At 47.5% G+C, this 20628-nt stretch overlaps 1 protein-coding gene across 2 annotated transcripts in view; it reads left to right on the forward strand.

Annotated features, from left to right (window-relative positions):
• KDM4A (lysine demethylase 4A) overlaps window positions 1-20628 on the forward strand; it is a 57217-nt gene that overhangs the window by 35210 nt on the left and 1379 nt on the right. For both annotated transcript variants that reach the window (XM_025384293.1, XM_025384303.1), the window contains exons 13-21: window positions 5028-5209; window positions 7044-7248; window positions 7697-7773; window positions 8459-8514; window positions 10206-10314; window positions 10903-11088; window positions 14018-14188; window positions 20084-20203; window positions 20487-20579. In XM_025384293.1, the coding sequence (XP_025240078.1) occupies window positions 5028-5209; window positions 7044-7248; window positions 7697-7773; window positions 8459-8514; window positions 10206-10314; window positions 10903-11088; window positions 14018-14188; window positions 20084-20203; window positions 20487-20579 (1199 nt within the window). The remainder of the gene's footprint in view (window positions 1-5027; window positions 5210-7043; window positions 7249-7696; window positions 7774-8458; window positions 8515-10205; window positions 10315-10902; window positions 11089-14017; window positions 14189-20083; window positions 20204-20486; window positions 20580-20628) is intronic.

The raw sequence follows: 20628 nt of genomic DNA on the forward strand, positions 1-20628 counted from the left end.
GGCCTCCCAAAGTGCTGGGATTACAGGCTTGAGCCACCGCGCCCGGCCTTTTTTTTTTTTTTTTTTTTTTTTTTTTTGAGACGGAGTCTCGCTGTGCTCCCAGGCTGGAGTGCAGTGGCGTGATCTCGGCTCACTGCAAGCTCCGCCTCCCGGGTTCACGCCATTCTCTCGCCTCAGCCTCCCAAGTAGCTGAGACTACAGGCGCCCGCCACCACGCCCGGCTAGTTTTTTGTATTTTTAGTAGAGACGGGGTTTCACCATGTTAGCCAGGATAGTCTCGATCTCCTGACCTTGTGATCCACCCGCCTCGGCCTCCCAAAGTGCTGGGATTACAGGCTTGAGCCACCGCGCCCGGCCACGGCTGATTTTTCAAGATAGAAACTCCTGTCAGTGATGCAAAGCCCTGTGCTGGATATGTGGCTGCAAAGATAACTAAGATATGTCTGTGCCTTCAAGACACTCACAGCGTAGTGGGGAAACTGGACAGGTGAACAGATCTCAAGAAAGAAGAGGCAGCTGGGCGCGGTGGCTCACGCCTGTAATCCCAGCACTTTGGAAGGCCAAGGTGGGCGGATCACGAGGTCAGGAGATCAAGACTATCCTGGCTAACACATGAAACCCCATCTCTACTAAAACCACAAAAAAGTAGCCGGGTGTCATGGCGCATGCCTGTAGTCCCAGCTACTCAGGAGGCTGAAGCAGGAGAATTGCTTGAACCCAGGAGGCGGAGGTTGCAGTGAGCCGAGATCACGCCACTGCACTCCAGCCTGGGCAACAGAGCGAGACACCGTCTGAAAAAAAAAAAGTGTTACTCTGGGGCAGAAGGACAACATGCCTTGGAGAAGAGGAGCAGGAGGCTGTAGTCAGAGGAACTCTAGTCAGCTCAGTGTGGCTAGAGCTGGAGGGCAAGGCCAGGGAGTGATAGGTGGGGTAGGACGAGGGGGACCAGATCCTGGAGAGCATTATCATGGAGGCCAGAGTGAGGAGTTTGTCTTACTGGCATTCAGGAGCCAGTGACACGTTTCGAGCAGAGGAATGACATGGTCATTTAGATTCCTTTAGAAAAGATCACTCCTAGTGCTGGCATCTTGAGGATGGCTTTGAGAGGACCACATGGGCTTCCATAATGGTCTGTCTGCAATATGAAGGTCTGAAGTAGGATGGTGGTGGTAGGGAATATATTTGGAAGATAAAATCAACTGGATTTGGTGACTGGCTGTGGAGCTATGAGGATGGTAGTTGAGGAGGATGAGTTGAGTGCCTCCCTGGTTTGTAGCTTTCACTGGGGAAACCTGAGTTCAGTGTCTATGGAGGACGTAGACCTAGGACTTGGCACTGAGGTGACATTTGATACAATTGTTGGAATAATGAGGCCACTCTTGGGGAGGGGACCAAGGTGGGTGAGCAGAGGCTGGGGGTAGGTGGACAGAGGAGGGAAGGGAGCCTGTGAAGGAGGCAGAGAAGCAGGTTAAGCAGACATGTGTAAGGAAAACCAGGAAATGTGGCACTGAAGCTCAGGGTGCATTGACATCAGTGGAGAGTGGTCTCCTGTGCTGCCTGGAGCCCAGAGATCCAGGAAGATCAGCACTGCTGAGCCTCAGCTCTGGCTCGGTTGATGACTGGGCCCTGGCACCCTCAAGGAGAGCAGAGTCAATTGTACTTGTTACTCCTGACTAACGTCAGGCCCTGTCCTACCTGGTCCTCTCCTTCCTGATCATTGCCCCATCTCTGCTGTTTTTTTTTTTTTTAAGTAGAAAGATCATGATATGGCTGGGCGTGGTGGCTCATGCCTGTAATCCCAGCACTTTGGGAGGCTGAGGCGGGTGGATCACAAGGTCAGAAGATCAACACCATCTTGGCTAACATGGTGAAACTCCATCTCTACTAAAAATACAAAAAATTAGCCGGGTGTGGTGGCGGGCGCCTGTAGTCTCAGCTACTCAGGAGGCTGAGGCAGGAGAATGGCTTGAACCTGGGAGACGGAGCTTGCAGTGAGCCGAGATGACACCACTGCACTCCAGCCTGGGCGACAGCAAGACTCCGTCTCAATAACAACAACCAAAAAAAAAAAAAAAAAGATCATGATAAACAGGGTGGGGAACATCCCTTCTGTCCTCTATTCAGAAGTGTGGCAGGACCCTGAGTCAGGTCCTAGGAAGTTCTCTGTGTTCTTATTCCAGCCCAGACAGAAACTTCAGGTTCTCTTGGTAGCACCAGCCTATCTCCCAATTGGTTTAAAGCAATACAGACTTTAGGAAACTGGGAAAGTTACCAAGAGGAATACAAAATTACCCTTCAAAGATGACCATTATAAATATATTAGCATATTATCTTCTTGACTTTTCTAGTCAGATATTAGAGTATGTCCATGTATATCTTTTTAAAATAATGCAGTTGAGATAATACACAACTTCCCCCTACATTTTTTGTTTCGTGTTTTTTTTTTTTTTTTTGAGACAGAGTCTCACTCACTCTGTTGCCCAGGATGGAGTACGGTGGAATGATCTTGGCTCACTGCAACCTCTGCCTTCTGGGTTCAAGTGATTCTCCTGCCTCAGCCTCCCAAATAGCTAGGATCACAGGCGTGTGCTACGACTCCCGGCTAATTTTTGTATCTTTAGTAGAGACGGGGTTTTGCCATGTTGGCCAGGCTGGTCTCCAACTCCTGACCTCAAGTGATCCGCCCACTTCAGCCTCCCAAAGTGCTGGGATTACAGGCATGAACCACCACGCCCAGCCCCATAATATCCTTTAATCTTCAGTCCATGACCCTCTTTCTGTCCTTGTCCCAAGAATGTGTTTTATAGTTATTTCTTTTGAACTCTAATATAAATCAAGCTAAGGTCACATACTGTATTTGGAAGTTATGTTTCTTTAGTGTTGTATGCCCCTCCCCCCACTTTAAAAAAATTTCAATTCAAGCATAACAATTCAGTGACATGCACACATTTTAACTGTACAGCTCAATGAAATTTTATGTATGTAAACTGTGTAATTTTGCTTCCTGCAATTTTCACTTAACGTAGTGAACATTTTCCCTCATCGTTCAGTATTCACAAATGGAATGATCTGGGGCCACTTTTGGCTTTGTAAATGGAACAGATGTCAGTGTGTTAATTTTTTAGTTGTGAGTGTGAGCCTGCCTGTCTGTTTCTGTTTCTTCCATTCTATCTTGGTCACGCCTGTTTGGCCAGGATAACGAAAAAAATCTGTGCTTGGGTTCTGGGCACCATGGCTCCTGATTGCAACTGAACGATGGGGCATATAGGGGTTGATTTTCATTGTCTGCATTGGTGTCCTTAGGGTACACTGAGGTGGCGCACAATGGCAGCTGCCAGATGCCTTCAGATTAAACATGACTGTGAGGGCAGTGTAGAAAACTATCGCACTGAGCTGGAGTTGCCAGAAATGAAGAAACAGGCACCTAATGGAAGTACAGACCAGAGCTCTCCTTGGCTGCTTTGAACAGATTTCAGGGGCCTTTGAGAAAGCACTTCTTTTTGGGAAGAAGGAGGGTCATAGCTGAGGACTGATGATGCCACTCACAGCGAGATGCAGGGATCCCCTAGGATGCCCCGTGTGATGGGGCTGGCACAGAGCCAGTCTCCTTTCAGGGGCCGCATACTTGGGCCTTGCTTGGTCACACTTGCCAAAGAAGGGCATAGCAACTGTAGCTTCTCATACCTCCCTCGCATGGTAGAGCATCTGGAGAAACATTTTGGACATCTACCAAAGACTGCCCTCATTTACTCATAACCTTCAGAATTTTGGCGTTTCCTTTACTTCCCTGTTTCTGTTTCCTTGTTTCTGCTGGGAGCTCGTGGACTATGCCCGTGTTTTACTGATTTAGGAAGAACTGGGAAATGTGCACCTTCATCACTTATATGAGTTTTGTGAGCAAACTTTTTTTGATTTCCACTCAGCAGTATGTCCCTTTCTTGTAGGAAGATGCACCCAAAGGGGATTTTTCCTTCCCAGGCCTTGGTGAAGTCTGATGAGTTGTATGTTCTGCTGTCTAGCGTACCTAGGAGACACCATCTGTCATGACCAGGGATATATAAAGGGCCAGGAAGTCAGTATTTTAGGCTTTACAGCCCTCATTAGGCTCTGTGGTTGTCACTGTCTTTTTTTTTTTTAAGCCCCAATGCTGAAAATGTAAAAACAAAGCTGGGTGCAATGGCATGTGCCTGTAATCCAAGCTACTTGGGCAGCTGTGATGGGAGGATCACTTGAGTCCAGGAGTTTGAGGCTGTGGTGGGCTATGATCGCACATGTAAATAGCCACTGTACTCCAGCCTGGGCAGCATAGCGAGACCCCATCGCAAAGATGTAAAAACAATTCTTAACTTCCCGAGTGGGCTGGATTCAGCCTGCAGGATATTGTTTGCCAGCGTCAGGACATCACATCTTGTGGCTGGGAAGAGGAATCATCTTGGACATGCAGCTCTGCTTTCTTCTGAGGCAGAGCTAGGAGGGGGTGGGGAGCCTTGTCCAGAATAGGTACATACCCCTGACCTTTCCAGAGGAAGCTGGAAAGTCCTGGCCAAGGACCATGATATTACAACTTTTAAGCTTTGCCAATTCCCTGTTATTTTCCTTCCTTGTTTAGCTGCACTAAAGGGAAAACTCTAAAAGGTAAAGGACTTAACAGGCTGACATTTTGGAGGCAGCAAATAAGATGGTTTCTGGCAAGATGGTGCTTCATTCTGCTGTCCTTGGGCAGAGGGGCTGAAATGTGGCAGCTGTTAAGGGAGAGCAGAGTAAGCTGAGCTCATGGGACAGGAGGAAGATTGGAGGCCATGAGTGAGTTTGACCAGGGAATGGGGTACTTGCAGGACTCTCTACACATCATCAAGATACTGAAGGACTCTACTGACAGTTCTTCCATCCTTTGCCTTTATCATCCTTAGGAATCCAGGAGTCACCCTTGGTCCAAACCTAGGACCAGGAGTCCTAGTTGAACTCATCTGCTCTCCAGGCAGAGCCACAGGGTTGGTGCTGACTCATATTTCTGTTTCCTCCACTAGAGACATCTGAACAGCTGACCCCTGAGGAAGAGGCTGAGGAGACAGAGGCCTGGGCCAAGCCTCTGAGCCAACTGTGGCAGAACCGACCTCCAAACTTTGAGGCTGAGAAGGAATTCAATGAGACCATGGCCCAGCAGGCCCCTCACTGCGCTGTCTGTATGATCTTCCAGACTTACCATCAGGTAAGCCAGCTTCATGCATTCTGTTTACCCAGGACCAGCAATCAGAGGGAAGCTAGATTTAATTGTGAGTATATAGCTTGTCACTGGTTGTCTTGGGAAAGGCCACCTCCATCTCTGGCATTCTCTGCCCCATCCGTGTATTGGTCAGTCTTCTCCAGGCAGATAACCCAGCAACGTGGGTTTCAATTGAGAATGCTTTGGAGATGAGCTGAGGGTGGGCTTAGGCTCCCTTTTGCACATGCATTCACCACAGACATTATTGTTTGCAGAGCAATCTGCATTTTTCTTATTCTGGTCTGTGGTTATTCCTGCCAAGTGGTTTGTAGTCCTGGCCAGTGTGGAGAACTAATTTCTTTACCACAGTCTGAACTTCAGCTAAAAAGCCAGATCCTCTAATGTTGTTTTTCTTTTCCCATTGCCACAATGGGTGTTGCCAGTAGCAGAAGGAACTTGGGAGGGGTAGAAGCAAGGGCCCGATATGTGAGGAGGGACTGGGAGGCAAGACTGCTGAGCTCAGCTGTGTGCTTCATACTCTGGGGCATCTATGGATTCACTGATAGATCTCTTTGGGTCCAGCTCTAGGATGCCAGGAAGGCATTCACAGCAGCAGGTGCCAGGGGACCAGCTCAGTCTCAGCTGGGACCTGCACAGCATGGCAGGTAGATAAGTGGTCCTTAACTTGATCTGGTGGTTAAAGTAGCATGGCTACTGCTGAGGCTGGCAGGGCCCCCGATTCATGCTTGCTGAAAATAGAACCTCAGACCCACACACTTTGGATTAGGAACTCGCTAAATCTTTCCATTGACAAAAAGCAAAACCAAAGCCTTTGCCTATGAGGGGAGTGAATGGCTGGGTTCTTACTATAAGCAGATCTACTAAGTAGGAGCTTCACAAATGGCATAGGCTCTGGGGTTGACATCTTTCTGGGCCTCATCCTTGGAATGGGGATGCAGGTGCCATCCAGCAGATATTTGCAATCAGTATAGTTTGCCAAGGGAAGTATGTGGATATAAGTTCTTCCTGGAGGGACCCTGAGCCAGGAATCACACAGGTGGGGCTCCAGCCATGTAACAGTGCTGTAGCTCTGGTGACCTGCTAACAGGCACCACAAGAGGCAATTAGTGCTGGCCTATTAGGAGCATTTGCTCTGGGTACACTCCCCGGGTGGGGTCACTGCACGGTGTAGCACATAAGGGAGCCCACAGTAGCAGCCTAGCTGCTAACATTTCAGTGCTTTTTTTTTTTTTTTTTTTAAAAAAAGATGGAGTCTCAGTCTGTTACCCAGGCTGGAGTGCAGTGGTGTGATCTCGGCTCACCGCAACCTCTGCCTCCCCAGTTCAAGCGATTCTCCTGCCTCAGCCTTCCAAATAGCTGGGACTACAGGCATGTGCCACCACGCCCAGCTAATTTTTGTATTTTTAGTAGAGATGGGGTTTCACCATGTTGGCCAGGCTGGTCTCAAACTCCTGACCTCTGGTGATCCACCTGCCTTGGCCTCCCGAAGTGCTGGGATTACAGGCGTGAGCCACCTCGCCTGGCCTCTCTGCATTTTATTACCACTTGCTTTGGGAAGATTGAAATCCCAGTTGCCTCTTACCTTGCTCCCTTTTCTCAGCTGTCCCCTAGGGGTCTTTGTATGATGCTGCTGTGAGAAATTGAATTTGAGTCATTAGAGGTAACTTCAATTAGCAGCTCCGGGATAATGGCTGTGCACCCGGGAGCTGTAGCCATAGTCAGATCGGTAAGAGAGCCAGCTTTCTGCTGATAGAGCAGGTGGAAGGCTAAGAGCACAGGCATGTGCTCACTGAGGTGTATACTTGTTCTTTCCCCTTAGGTTGAGTTTGGAGGCTTTACTCAGAACTGCGGAAATGCTTCAGATTTAGCCCCCCAGAAGCAGAGGACCAAGCCATTGATTCCGGAAATGTGTTTCACTTCGACTGGCTGCAGCACGGACATCAACCTTTCTACTCCCTACCTTGAGGAGGATGGCACCAGCATACTAGTTTCCTGCAAGAAGTGCAGCGTCCGGGTCCATGCCAGTGAGTGCTGCTTACCTTTCTGTGTGTCCTGTCCCAAGAGTATGGGCCTGCCCGCTGGAAGTTCTTGCTACCTCCTGGCCTCCCAGCCCCTAAAAGATTGTTGATGTTTTATTGGGAGAGTCTGTTGCTAGCGGATTTTTTCTGTGTCTCCAGGGGTCCATACTGGCACTAGGCATCTCTGTGCCATCCTCTTGGTTGCAGATAGCAGAAAGGGATTAGTCCCTGCCACTTACTAGGTGTTTGTACCAGTGAATCTACAGTTTCTGACTTTTTGAGACTTTGAGCCATACTATATGCCTGAGCCCTGGGGACTCAGACTAAAGAAAACTAAGGGGTTTCTGTGAGATTTGGTTGTAGCTTTGGGAGGTGGTATATGGAAAGGAATTGCAAATCTCCCTTTTGACTCTGACCACTGGGTTTAATTTGTTCATCTTGGTGTCCCTGTTAGGTTGCTATGGGGTCCCCCCTGCAAAGGCTTCTGAAGACTGGATGTGTTCTCGCTGTTCAGCCAATGCCCTAGAGGAGGTGAGTGATCCCACATGGTTACTGTCTTCACCGTAAGTCTTGGTGCATATTCAGGGCTGTACGATTTCATGTCAGACTCAGTATTCCCAGCAGTCTGCATAGGGTCTGGTACGCGGGGATGTCAGAGAGCAAGTATTGTGAGAGTAAATCCTATGACAGTGAGAGCGGTTGCTGCCCACTTAACGGAGTCTGGACGCTGTGTTAGCTCCATTATGTGAAGACCAACTAGTGGTCTTCCTGTGGGAAGAACAATAACTCCCTTAAAAGAATTTAGCCATTTTGAGTTGGAGCCTCAGAAAGGGGCTCAGATGATTCATTGTGCAGTTTTCTCTTCACTGTACCCCTGGAACCTGGCTGTACCTAGCCCACAAAAGAAGCAGTCAGATCCCTGTCGTGCCTCTAGTTTGAGCAAAGTATCTTTCATGACTTTGCTAAGAGTTGTTATTAGCAGTAAACAGTGAGGAGGATTATATGAAGTCATGCGAATACTTGGCACACTTTAGCCCTGAGTGGCCTCTCCTTCCGACAGGGCGTCCTGGTGCAGGGGCTGCCTGGGTGAAGCCCCACATGCTATTATGCTGCTTTCTTATGTGGAGGAGTTGCCCAAAGCAGGTCCAGGGGAGAGCAGATTGAATGTTAATGACTTGATGTTAACCACTTTTTCCTCCCTCTCCTTTCTTGGCAGGACTGCTGTTTATGCTCATTACGAGGAGGGGCCCTGCAGAGAGCAAATGATGACAGGTAAGTTTCCTGAGCAGTGCCTTGGAATGCACAGGCTCAAGTTCTGAAGCACACAGTGTCTTTGTGAGGGCACTAGCTGTTCTTCTGAATGACTGATGAGGATTTGGGAAGCACATCGTGTGGAGCTGGAATAGCATCTCCAAGACTCATTTTAAAAATGGAATGCTAAGGGAGCCAAGCAGTCCCAGACTTTCCAACTCCAGCTGCTCCTCTGCAGCAGAGATGTCAGTGACATCCTCCTTTGGAGGCGCTAAGAATGGACTCATGAGAATATGAAGGCTGTGAAGGTGATGCGCAGGGACTGTGTGGGCTGGAGTGAGGACATTCACCTTGTCACAGCTGGCGCTGGTGCGCAGAGGCGGCCACAGGCTAGCAAGCACTTCTCCACATGGCAAACTCCCTGGCTCAGACCTGGTATTTGGAATGAGGCGAGTGTGCTCAAGGGCGACACTGAGGAGAGCTCAGACAGGCCCACCCACTATGGAACCAAATCTACTGAAGTTTCTGGGCTTCTCAGCTGTTGGACAGCTCATTGTTATGGAGTGAATCTTTGTGCTTAGACATGTGCTTGGTTGCTCTGAGGTGGAAATGTAAGATGAATGAGGTTTCTGACCTGGAAGAGCTGGCTGTTTAGGGCATGGTGCATGCAGGTCAGTGCTGAGTATCCTGCTTTTAAGTAGAATCCCATGGCAACTTGCAGCACATGTTCAGTCCAGCCGCCTGCCCTCAAGAGTCCCTGTCATGCTGTCCCTGAGAGATGGCTACTCTGCTTGCTGCTTCTGCTCCTTCAGAGGCACTTGCTGCCATTATTTGAGGTCATTGTGTTCCTCACAATCACAGGATAGTGCTGGGAACATTCTTACTTGGAGCGGAAATGGCTCTGCTTGAACCTCTCACCTTTACCTCTGAATGCCTGTTCTTCCCTCCAGGGCCACCCAGAACAAATCCGTTCCTACTCTAAAAAGACAGCCCCACTAGTACTGCAGACAGCTTCATGGAGCCCCAGTGTTATCTGTTGTAGGTTTTCACGTAGCATGGTTTTAAGAGTTGTCGCCATTTTAGTTCTTTTCCTCTTGGTGCATGCTAGTTTCTCAAAATGTCCAAAACTTACTTTAGTTCTTAAGGATGTCCGTTGAATAGACCTCTCAGAGTAAGTGGAGCTTGGGTCAAACCTTAGGGATTAAAGAGTGAGTCAGCTATGGAAAAAGGGAGCAGAAGGGAGAGGTCATTTCAGCCTGGGGGAGAGGTTTGGGCAGAGGCCAAGAGAGAGAGCTGTGATTACTGGCAGATTGGGGCACAGCCGGGGATGTTTTCAGGAAGCACTTGGGTCCTGTGGTAAAGAGGTCTGCATACAGCTCTCCAATTTATTCTCACTCCCTGAAACCTGCCACACACCATTAGCCTGCGGCTCTGCTCATTTTTTAACAGACAGTGAGTGAGTGGTATAAGAAGCATGATCCTGTGCTAACCTAGGGCAGTGGGCAGTGGCAGCAGTGGGGGTGACACTGCTTCCACATACTCAGAGGAGAGACGGTTCTGGTTCTCACCATCCTGGGTTCCAGGCACGTGCTGGTGGGAGTCAGTGGTCACCCAGGTGAGGGAGGAAGCACTGTCAGCAGGCCCACGTGAGAAGAGAAGGCCATAGAGCCTTGGGCCCAGAGGTGACTGAGGTAGCCTTTGCCTTTTGGCAGGTGGGTCCACGTTTCATGTGCTGTGGCAATTCTGGAAGCAAGGTTTGTCAACATTGCAGAAAGAAGTCCGGTGGATGTGAGCAAAATCCCCCTGCCCCGCTTCAAACTGGTAAGGGTTTGTAGACTACAGAATTTCCCGATTTACAAGTACCTGGGTAGAAGAGAACAGGGATCCCCTCTGTCCCTTGGTTTTGGTTAGAGTTTGTGATTCTCACTCTGTGGTTAGATTCCTTAGTGGAGGCCAGGTGTGGTGGCTCACGCCTGTAATCCCAGCCCTTTGTGGGGCCGAGGTGAGTGGATCACTTGAGGTCAGGAGTTCAAGACCAGCCTGGGCAACATGGTGAAACCCCAACTCTACTAAAAATATAAAATTAGCCAAGAGTGGTGGTGTGCACCTATAATCCCAGCTCCTCGGGAATCTGAGGCAGGAGAATCACTTGAACCCGGGAGGCGGAGGTTGTAGTGAGCTGAGATTGTGCCACTGCACTCCAGCCTGGGCAACAGAGCAAGACTCTCAAAAATAAAAAAATTTCTTGGTGGGTAAAGTTGTAACCAGACCTGGATTAGAGCAGGCTGGTGTGTCCTTGTATTTTGGGAAGGACTCTTGCTTGCTTGACTTTGCATTTGGGAGGGGAACAATAGAGGAAGCTGTAGTGTCAGTTCCTGCAATCACTGGTTTTCTTCCCCTGTGCTACAGAAATGTATCTTCTGTAAGAAGCGGAGGAAAAGAACTGCTGGCTGCTGTGTGCAGTGTTCTCATGGCCGCTGCCCAACTGCCTTCCACGTGAGCTGCGCCCAGGCTGCCGGTGTGATGATGCAGCCTGACGACTGGCCTTTTGTGGTCTTCATTACCTGCTTTCGGCACAAGATTCCTAATTTGGAGGTGAGAGAGGGTGCCATTCTAGAATCCTCTTGACATTTTTCATGATCATTTTCTCTGCATGTTTTCCATTTATTGTGTCAGGAACAATTTCCTCAAGCATTCTGCATTATGAAGAGTGCTAATGAGTTAAGAGATTGAGAGATGGCCCCTGTCCATCTCCACTCCCTGCCTTGTACTCCATAATCCAGTGACACCAAACTGCTTGTATTTGATTCCTTTTGATTATCTCTTTACTTGTCTGCCTCTCCATCAGGATAAACTCCTTGAGGGTCCATATCTTATTACTGTGGGCATCCTTATTACTTAACCTAGTGTCTGGGACATGCAGAACCTCTGAAAATGTTGAGAACAAATGGGGAGAGCTCCCAAGAGTTAACCATGTTAACTGTTAGCCAGACAGTAGAGATTTCTGCAGTTCTCTGAATGGTACAGATTAGAGAAAAAGTGACATGTAATGTTAGCTAGAGGAGCTACGAAGAGGATTGGGTAGAAAGTGGCATTTGAAGTGGGTCTTAAACAATAAGAAGGAATTGTGTGCAGAGACTGTTGTGTGCAGAGCTTCAGAAACAGAATGAGCAGGTCGTGGAAGAAAGACCATGGAAGACTGGTTATGGGAGTGTGACGGCGTGTGGGAGTGTGATGCCTGAGAGGCGGACGACGGCAGAGGATGAAGGCCCTGCACTGCCACTCTCAGGACTCTGACCTCTCTTCACTGGATGAGGAGAACTTGCTGAATATTTTGATTCTGAACTATAGTTTTTGATAATCACTTAGGTGTGTGTTTGAAGAGAGGATTCAGAGTAAGAATTTGAGGCCAGAAAACCAGTTAGCCTAGGAGAGAGGTCTTAAATGGGAACACATAGGCAGGGCTTTGGGGTACATTTAACTTTGAGATCCCCCAACAGGTAGAATTGATAGGATTTGATGACCCTTGTGGGTTGAGAAGTGGAGAGGAGGAGGAAAGGGGGAGTGAATACTGAAGATGACTCAGGTTAATCCCTTGAGAGATGGGAAGGATGCTAATATGATGTTAGTAACTGCAATCAGGAACTGAGTTGAAGCAGTGTTGCTCTGCAAGGGAGAGAGGGAGGGATGAGAAAGAGGAAAGTAAATGCTAAGGTTGCTGGAGCATTCTGGAGAGTAACTGTGAGGGTAAAGATTTGGCTATTAGCATTTAACAGCATAGTTAAATCTAGTTCCCATTAGAAACTGGGCTCCGGAGATTCCCAGTGGGAGGAGCAGGTAGCGGAGCATGAACCAGTGAAAGCAGCTGAGAAAGTGAAGCAAGCCAGTGGGAGGAAAGGAGGGTCACATTCGACAGAGAAGGCAGGGTTGGCGTGGTGGTCACTAAGTACCACAAACTGGAGTGTCCCTGTGGGGTAGTCAGATCAGATGCCAGACCGTTGTCGGGGAAGGCTCTGCCATGACTGAGTTACAGTCTAATAGAAGAGACGATCATACAGGTTTGACAACAATGTGGTAAATACATAATCAAAGGAAGAACGTGATAGACGGCCAGCCCAGACGGATGAACTTTTCACTCTGCCATTTGGGATTGCAGAAAAGTCCTGGTTGGCTGACTGCACTCTTTTTCATAAAGATGTCGAACATGACAGGTGGTCAGGGGTATGGTTAGGACCTTAGGAAGATGGGAACATATTCTAGTGAGAATGAGACTCCGGAGTGTCTCAAGGGCCCTGCCATAGCCATCCCTGGTGCCCTCACCATGCCCTTCTCATTGTGAACTTGCCCTTGACGCAGGTAAAAACTTGAGGTAGTACGAGTCACAGATATGATAGGGAAATAGGAGTTTTTTCATACATAGAATAGTTATTTTGTGATAATCATTAGTACTCCACATGCTTAAGCTGGCAGCTGTAGACTGCTGGTGCTATGAGGAAATTGGGGGGACTGATGAGTTAGTATTTCTTTCACTGATTTATTCTTCAAATAGTTATTGAGCATTTACTATATGCCAGGCACAGTTTTAGGTGCCAGGACTATACCACTGAACAAGACAAAAAAGTCCTTGCCCTTCTGGTGCATACGGTATAGTTGAAGGATACATAGAAGCAAGTAAATACACAGTATAGCAGATGGTGAGAAGTGCAGGGATAAAAATTAAGTCAGATAAGGGGAATGGAAGATTAAGTAGTAAGGAATGACATCAATAAGTTGACACTGGGATGGGAGTCAGTGTGCAAGTAACTGGGGAATGGCATCTCAGGTAGAAGAACCAGCAGTGCCAAAGCCCTGAGTGGCAGCACATGTGGCATACTCATTCAGGGAACAGCAAGGGGGGCCAGCATGGCTGGGGCAGAGTGCCTGGGCAGGCTAGCAGGTACGCTTGGAAATGAGGCTGTCACATGCTTTGTGATCTTGTTTGCATCAAGGGCAAGTTCAGGATGAGAAGGGCATGGTGAGGGCACCAGAGATGGCAATGGCAGGGCCCTTGGAATGGGGGGCAGTTCGTCGTGTGTAACTGGAGACATCTGGGAAACCTAAGTCTTTGTGCCCTAGCCCTGAGGGTAATGCCGATGCTAAGATGTGGTGCAGCTTTGCCCCTCAGGGCACCTATTGAGTCTTTCCTTCCATACTTTGATGTCAGTTCTTGGCAAGATCAGAGAAGTCCTTGTTCAGAGGGTTCTGGGTAAGACAATGTGGTATAAGGGCCAGTTGTGGACTAGCTAAATTTATGGGAGGAGCTAAATTTATGGAGGAAAATGTGGTACTGGTCTCTTCCAGTGTCCTGGCTGGGATGGTGGGTATCTGGAAAGGCTTGTTTTAGCTCCCATCTCTTCTCTCCTTTTTACTTGTACTTTCCCATGTTTATCTTTCCCTGATAAGGAGGAACTAATTGATCTTGGTCTCCATATGCCAGGCCTGCCAACTCCACGTGTGAGTAACCGAAGCCTCTGTTTTTTTCCAGCGTGCCAAGGGGGCCTTGCAAAGCATCACTGCAGGCCAGAAAGTCATTAGCAAGCATAAGAACGGGCGCTTCTACCAGTGTGAAGTGGTCAGGCTCACCACTGAGACCTTCTATGAAGTCAACTTTGATGATGGCTCCTTCAGCGACAATCTTTATCCTGAGGACATAGTGGTAATAACTGCATGGAGCTTCTCAGGCGGTTTGGAATGGGGGATGTTTCTAAGGTCTGGCTGGCAGACTGTGTGTGTGTGCCTGCTGCTTCTAGCCAGGTCCATGGTCCCATCACCTGGTCCTCAAACAGAAAGAAGCATCTGTACCAGTCTTTCCTTGCAAAGAAAACTGCATGCTGCTAGGGTACCCTATATTCCCTAGAAGTACCTGGGAATCAGTATACTTTTTCTGCAATTCCTTGAAACCTGCGACTGTTGCTGTCTAAATTATCCTTGAGGGCATTCTAGTGCAATAGGAGAGCCCAGGCTTTGGAATCAAATGTGCCAATACCAGCTTCATTGCCTAGTAGCTGTGTGATTTTAGGAGAATTATCCAACTCTCTTTTCTACCAGGCCCTCTTAGTAGAGGTATAGAATCTGCTTTTGTTTCTTCACAGTGGGCTTTAGGGCTGAGTAGAAACTGCCTGGAGACACCACTGGCCTGCTTATGTTATTAACACCTGAGATACGGTGGCCCCACATGGACCCAGTTCTAGGTCTGGCTTGGTATTGAGGATTTAGTTCAGGTTTCCCCTACCCCCACCTTGCCTTTTCAGTTGGTAGACTGACCACCAAAGTAGAGAGGAATGAAACAATTTTTTCCTTTAACAAATCAGGTATTGTCCCATGTTTATACCACATTAGCCACTCAGTTGCTAAAAGCACATTCATAGTTACAAGGTAGACTTACAGAAAAGGCGACATTAGTAGTACTTATAGCAGTAGAAAAGGCGACGTTAGTAGTACTCATAGCAGTACTATAGCTGTCATTTATTTACATTTTATTTATTTTTATTATTTTTTTTTGAGACGGAGTCTCGCTCTGTCGCCCAGGCTGGAGTGCAGTGGCGCAATCTCGGCCCACTGCAAGCTCCGCCTCCCGGGTCTGCGCCATTCTCCTGCCTCAGCCTCCCGAGTAGCTGGGACTACAGGCGCCTGCCACCGCGCCCGGCTAATTTTTTTGTATTTTTAGTAGAGACGGGGTTTCACTGTATTAGCCAGGATGGTCTCGATCTCCTCCTCGTGATCTGCCCGTCTCGGCCTCCCAAAGTGCTGGGATTACAGGTGTGAGCCACCGTGCCCGGCCTATTTACATTTTATTTTTGAGACAGGGTTTCACTCTGACACCCAGGCTGGAGTGCAGTAGCACAATCTCAGCTCACTGCAGCCTCAACTTGCTGGATTCAGGTGATCCTCCCACCTCAGCCTCCCTGGTAGCTGGGACTACAGGCACGCACCACCATAGCCTGCTAATTTTTTCATTTTTTGTAGAGATGGGCTTTTACTGTGTTCCCCAGGCTGGTCTCGAACTCCTGGGCTCAAGTGATCTGCCCACCTTGGCCTCTCAAAGTGTTGGGATTACAGGCATGAGCCTCTGTGCCCGGCCTTATTCTTTTTTTGAGAGATCAGGTCTCACTCTGTCACTTAGGCTGGAATGCAGTGGCTATATCATAGCTCACTGCAATCTCAAACTCCTGAACTCAAGTGATACTCCTGCTTCAGCTTCCCAGGTAGCTGGGACTACAGGCACATGCAACCATGCCTGGCTAATTTTTAAATTTTTTGTAGCAACAAGGGTCTTGCTTTGTTGCTCAGGCTGGTCTCGAACTCCCAGCTTGAAGCAATCCTCACATCTTGGGCCCCCAAACCACTGGGATTACAAGAGTTTGAGCCACCACACCTGGCCCTTGCTGTAATTTATTAAGCTGGTACAGTATGCCAGGGGCTATGCTAAGTGGTTATTTCAAGTATCTCTTTATTTTCTCATACCCACTCTGAGAAGTATGTGGTATTATCTCTAACTTACGGTGGTTTCAGTACTCCATTTTCTATAAGTTAGAGACCCCAAAGAGCCTGTGTTTCTCTGGGTTACATCTAAAAGTATTTATTCTTATTAGAAGTTAAAGCAGATTGATTTAAAATAACCAATTTTTTTAGATTAAAAATAACTTTTCTAAAGTCACTTTTTTTTTTTTTTTTTTGAGACGGAGTCTCTCACTCTGTTGCCTAGGCTGGAGTACAGTGGCGCGATCTTGGCTCACTGCAAGCTCTACCTCCTGGGTTCACGCCATTCTCCTGCCTCAGCCTCCTGAGTAGCTGGGACTACAGGCACCCGCCACCGTGCCCAGCTAATTTTTTGTATTTTTAGTAGAGACGGGGTTTCACCATGTTAGCCAGGATGGTCTCGATCTCCTGACCTCGTGATCCTCCTGCCTTGGCCTCCCAAAGTTCTGGGATTACAGGCGTGAGCCACTGCGCCTGACCTTAATGTCACTTCTTGATTCAATCTATTGTGATACACTGTTTAGGTTAAAGTATAGGAAGAAAATTCAGCTTTGCACAGATAAGTAATTGGAAAAAGGAGAAGTTTTTTTTGTTTTTGTTTTTTAAGATAGGGTTTCACTCCCATCACCCACATTGGAGTGCAATGCAGCAATCTCAACTCACTGCAGCCTCCGCATACCCGGCTCAAGTGATTCTGCTGCCTCAGCCTCCCAAGTAGCTGGGACTGTAGGCGCCTGTCACTGGTGCCCAGCTAATTTTTTAATTTTTTGTAGAGATAGGGTTTTGCCTTGTTGCCCAGGCTGGTCTCAAAACTCCTGGGCTCAAGCAATCTGCCTACCTCGGACTCCCAAAGTGCTGGGATTACATCTGTGAGCCACCACACCCAGTCAAGGGAGGTATTTTAACAGTCTTTTGGGTAATTGTGATTATTATTCTCTGACATCCACCAAAACTCAATGGAAGTAACAACTTTTTTTTTTGTTTGTTTTTTTAAGAGATGATGTCTTGCTTTGTTGACCAAGCACTTCCCGAGTAGCTGGGACTACAGGCATGCCTGGCTATTTGTAGAAATGGGGTCTTGCCATCTTGCCCAGGGTAGTCTCAAACTCCTGGGCTCAAGCAATTCTCTTGCCTCAACCTCCCAAAGTGCTGGGATTACAGGTGTGAGCCACTGCTTCTGGTAGGTTCTTAAGTTAGTTGCAGTGTGGAATCTGAAAGGTCAGTGAACGTTTCATACTGTTAACACTAAAACCCATTGGTCTCTTCTGAATTGATCTTTCACCCATGCATCCTTTTATAACATCATACATTGATCATTTAGAAAATATTGGTGCACTGGCCTATGGATAGCCTCTAAATGTTGTTAAATATTATTATAATTTTTTTTTTCTTTTTTTTCCAGACAGAGTCTCGCTCTGTCGCCAGGCTGGAGTGCAGTGGTGCAATCTTGGCTCACTGCAACCTCCACCACCTGGGTTCAAGTGATTCTCCTGCCTTAGCCTCCCAAGCTGGGACTACAGATGTGCGCCACCACGCCCAACTAATTTTTGTATTTTTAGTAGAGATGGGGTTTCACCATGTTGTCTAGGCTGGACTCAATCTCTTGACCTCGTGATCTGCCTGCCTCGGCCTCCCAAAGTGCTGGGATTACAGGCGTGAGCCACCGTGCCCAGCCATAAATATTTTAAAAATTACATTTGTTAGTATCCCTAATAATAATATAAAAACTTGGAATTTTGGGAAGCTTCAAGCTCACAGTTGTGAATGCCACTTCTCTGAAATGCTAATATTTGCTTGAAAGCCTGAATTTTATTATTGGCAACAGATACCGACTCTTGTTTTCCTTGATATGACAGGCGTTCACTTAATTCGTTTTCAAGAAGATGTCTGCCACATACCTAAGTCTGAAAAGCCACAGTTTGTCAGTCACTTTTTTTCTTTTTTAAAATTTTATTTCATAGAGTGTTTTAAAGGCAGGGTACCGCTCTGTTGCACAGCATCACTGCTGGAGTGCAGTGGTATAATCATGGCTCACTGCAGCCTCATCCTCCTGGGCTCAAGCAATCCTCAGCCTTCTGAGTAGCTGGGACTATAGGCGCGTGCCACCATACCTGGCTAATTTTTTATGTTTTGTAGAGATGGGATCTCCCCTGTGTTGTCCAGGCTGGTCTTGAACTCCTGGGCTGATGCGATCCTCCTACCTCTGCCTCCCAAAGTGAGGGATTACAGGCATGAGCCACCGTGCCCGGCCCAGTAATTTTTTTCAAATAAAACTGGTATTCCATGAACAAAGCAGCTAGTGTAATTCACAACTCAAACAACACAGATATATTTCTTTGAGACAACCAGAAGTGTTTTATGAGGACTTAACACATGTACTCAATGATTCAGATTTAACAAAATTAATAATTTTTACTGCTTCATCAAGGGATATTGTTACATGCAATCGAGTTTTTGCTCTTTTCTCCTAAATTATGAGTGTACAATGGTGAAAAATGCAATAACAACTAGTAGAGCTTGGGGTCAGTGCCTTGATGTGCACTCAGGTGCCAGCATTTGTACCTATCCTAGGTAAATGACAACACAGTGACAAAGGCTAATAGTTTAATATTATAAAAACAGTCATGTCTCACTTGCTCCCTGACAGTGTCTCAGGAACCCCTCAGAGGTTCACAGACCACATTTTCAGAAGTGCTGTTATAGGAGGTGGAACTGAATTGCAGAGAACTTAAACAATTTATCAAATATCAAACATTTGAGTAGTTAAATCTTAGAACACCTCAGATATTGGGTGTAGGAGGCTGTAGTTTATGCCTAAGTGTTAGATTGATACAAAATGTATTTACTGATTACCTATTCAATAAATAAGTAGGGAACTGTTTCCACTCAATAAATGAATGGTAGCGTGATTCTAAGAGCAGTTGTGAGCATCCACATCCTTTTAGACTCACTGCCCTGCCCCTCTCTGATTTTTATTTTTTAAGCCATGTCCCTAAGGACCTTCTCTCAGGTATACCCATCAGACCTTTCATTCAGCCAATATGCTTGTGTGTTAACCTCCCCCCCATATACCAAGCCCTATGCTGGGAATACGATGAGGACTTGGGGTACTTACCTGCTTCTGGAAGGAATAAAAGTTCTGAAGTACTTTGTCAGGTCCCATGGTAGGTGATCCTTTCTCATCTTTCTTGTTAAGAACATATTTCTTGGTTGGGCACAGTGGCTTATGCCTGTAATCCCACCACTTTGGCAAGCTGAGGCAGGCAGATCACCTGAGGTCAGGAGTTCGAGACCAGGCTGGCCAAGATGGTGAAGCCCCGTCTCTACTAAAAATACAAAAATTAGCCGGGCATGGTGGCATGTGCCTGTTGTCCCAGCTACTTGGGAGGCTGAGGCAGGAGGATTGCTAGAACCCAGGAGACTCCCATCTCGGAGTCTCGCTCTGTCGCCCAGGCTGGAGTGCAGTGGCGCAATCTCGGCTCACTGCAAGCTCCACCTCCTGGGTTCATGCCATTCTCCTGCCTCAGCCTCCCGAGTAGCTGGGACTACAGGTGCCTGCCACCACGCCTGACTAATTTTTTGTGTTTTTAGTATAGACAGAGTTTCACCATGTTAGCCAGGATGGTCTATATCTCCTGAATTCGTTATCTGCCTGCCTCAGCCTCCCAAAGTGCTGGGATTACAGGCATGAGCCACCATGCCTGGCCAAGAAAAAAACATTTCTTATAGTTGAGTATGGTTCTGGTATTTTTTCATGGCAGAGCCCTGGAGAACCCTCAGGGGAACAGTTGAGGGAATTTAAGAAGGACTCTTGATTCTGGCACTTAACTCCTGTGTTTACTAAGTTTATTATAGCTTGATTTTTTTTTTTTTGGTCACCTAGAAGCAGGAGAGGGCAGAGATAGGGGCAGACTTTGACTTAGCAAGGTCTTTAACATTTTTCAGCCCAGAGAGCTGCCTTGCTCTCTAAAACAGTTACTTTGTCCTGGTTCACTCTTCCCTGAGTAGAGGACAGTTACCTTTGTGTGCAGGTGGACCTTCCTTTCACCCTCCTTCCTTCCTGTTTCCTCAGAGCCAGGACTGTCTCCAGTTGGGTCCTCCTGCTGAAGGGGAAGTGGTCCAAGTGAGATGGACAGATGGCCAAGTCTATGGAGCCAAGTTTGTGGCCTCCCACCCTATCCAAATGTACCAGGTATCCATAGGTTCTACCTTTCTAGGGAGTGGGGGGTGCTTGATTAATTCTGTGCTTCCTGTTGGGCCAGAGGCAAGTCTTTGCTCTTAGGAGAGCTAATAGGCTGGTAACCCTTTCAGAGCTAGGGGTCTGTCCTGTGTCCAGTCTGCCAAATGTGAAGTAAGGTAGTCCTTATTTTAGTGTGCTAACTCCTTCCTTTGACTGTAGGAGACTGCCACTGTGCATGGGAACCAGGGAAAGAGTCAGGGATATCCTAGCCAAAAGGCCTTTGTTTCCTTGGTAGGTGGAGTTTGAGGATGGCTCACAGCTTGTGGTTAAGAGAGATGATGTATACACACTGGATGAAGAGCTTCCCAAGAGAGTCAAATCTAGACTGGTGAGTATTTTCTGTGTGTCCCCAGTTCCTGTCTTGGAGGGAGGGAACA

The sequence above is a fragment of the Theropithecus gelada genome, chromosome 1 (assembly GCF_003255815.1).
Source record: "Theropithecus gelada isolate Dixy chromosome 1, Tgel_1.0, whole genome shotgun sequence".
In the NCBI taxonomy this organism is placed as follows: Eukaryota; Metazoa; Chordata; class Mammalia; order Primates; family Cercopithecidae; genus Theropithecus; species Theropithecus gelada.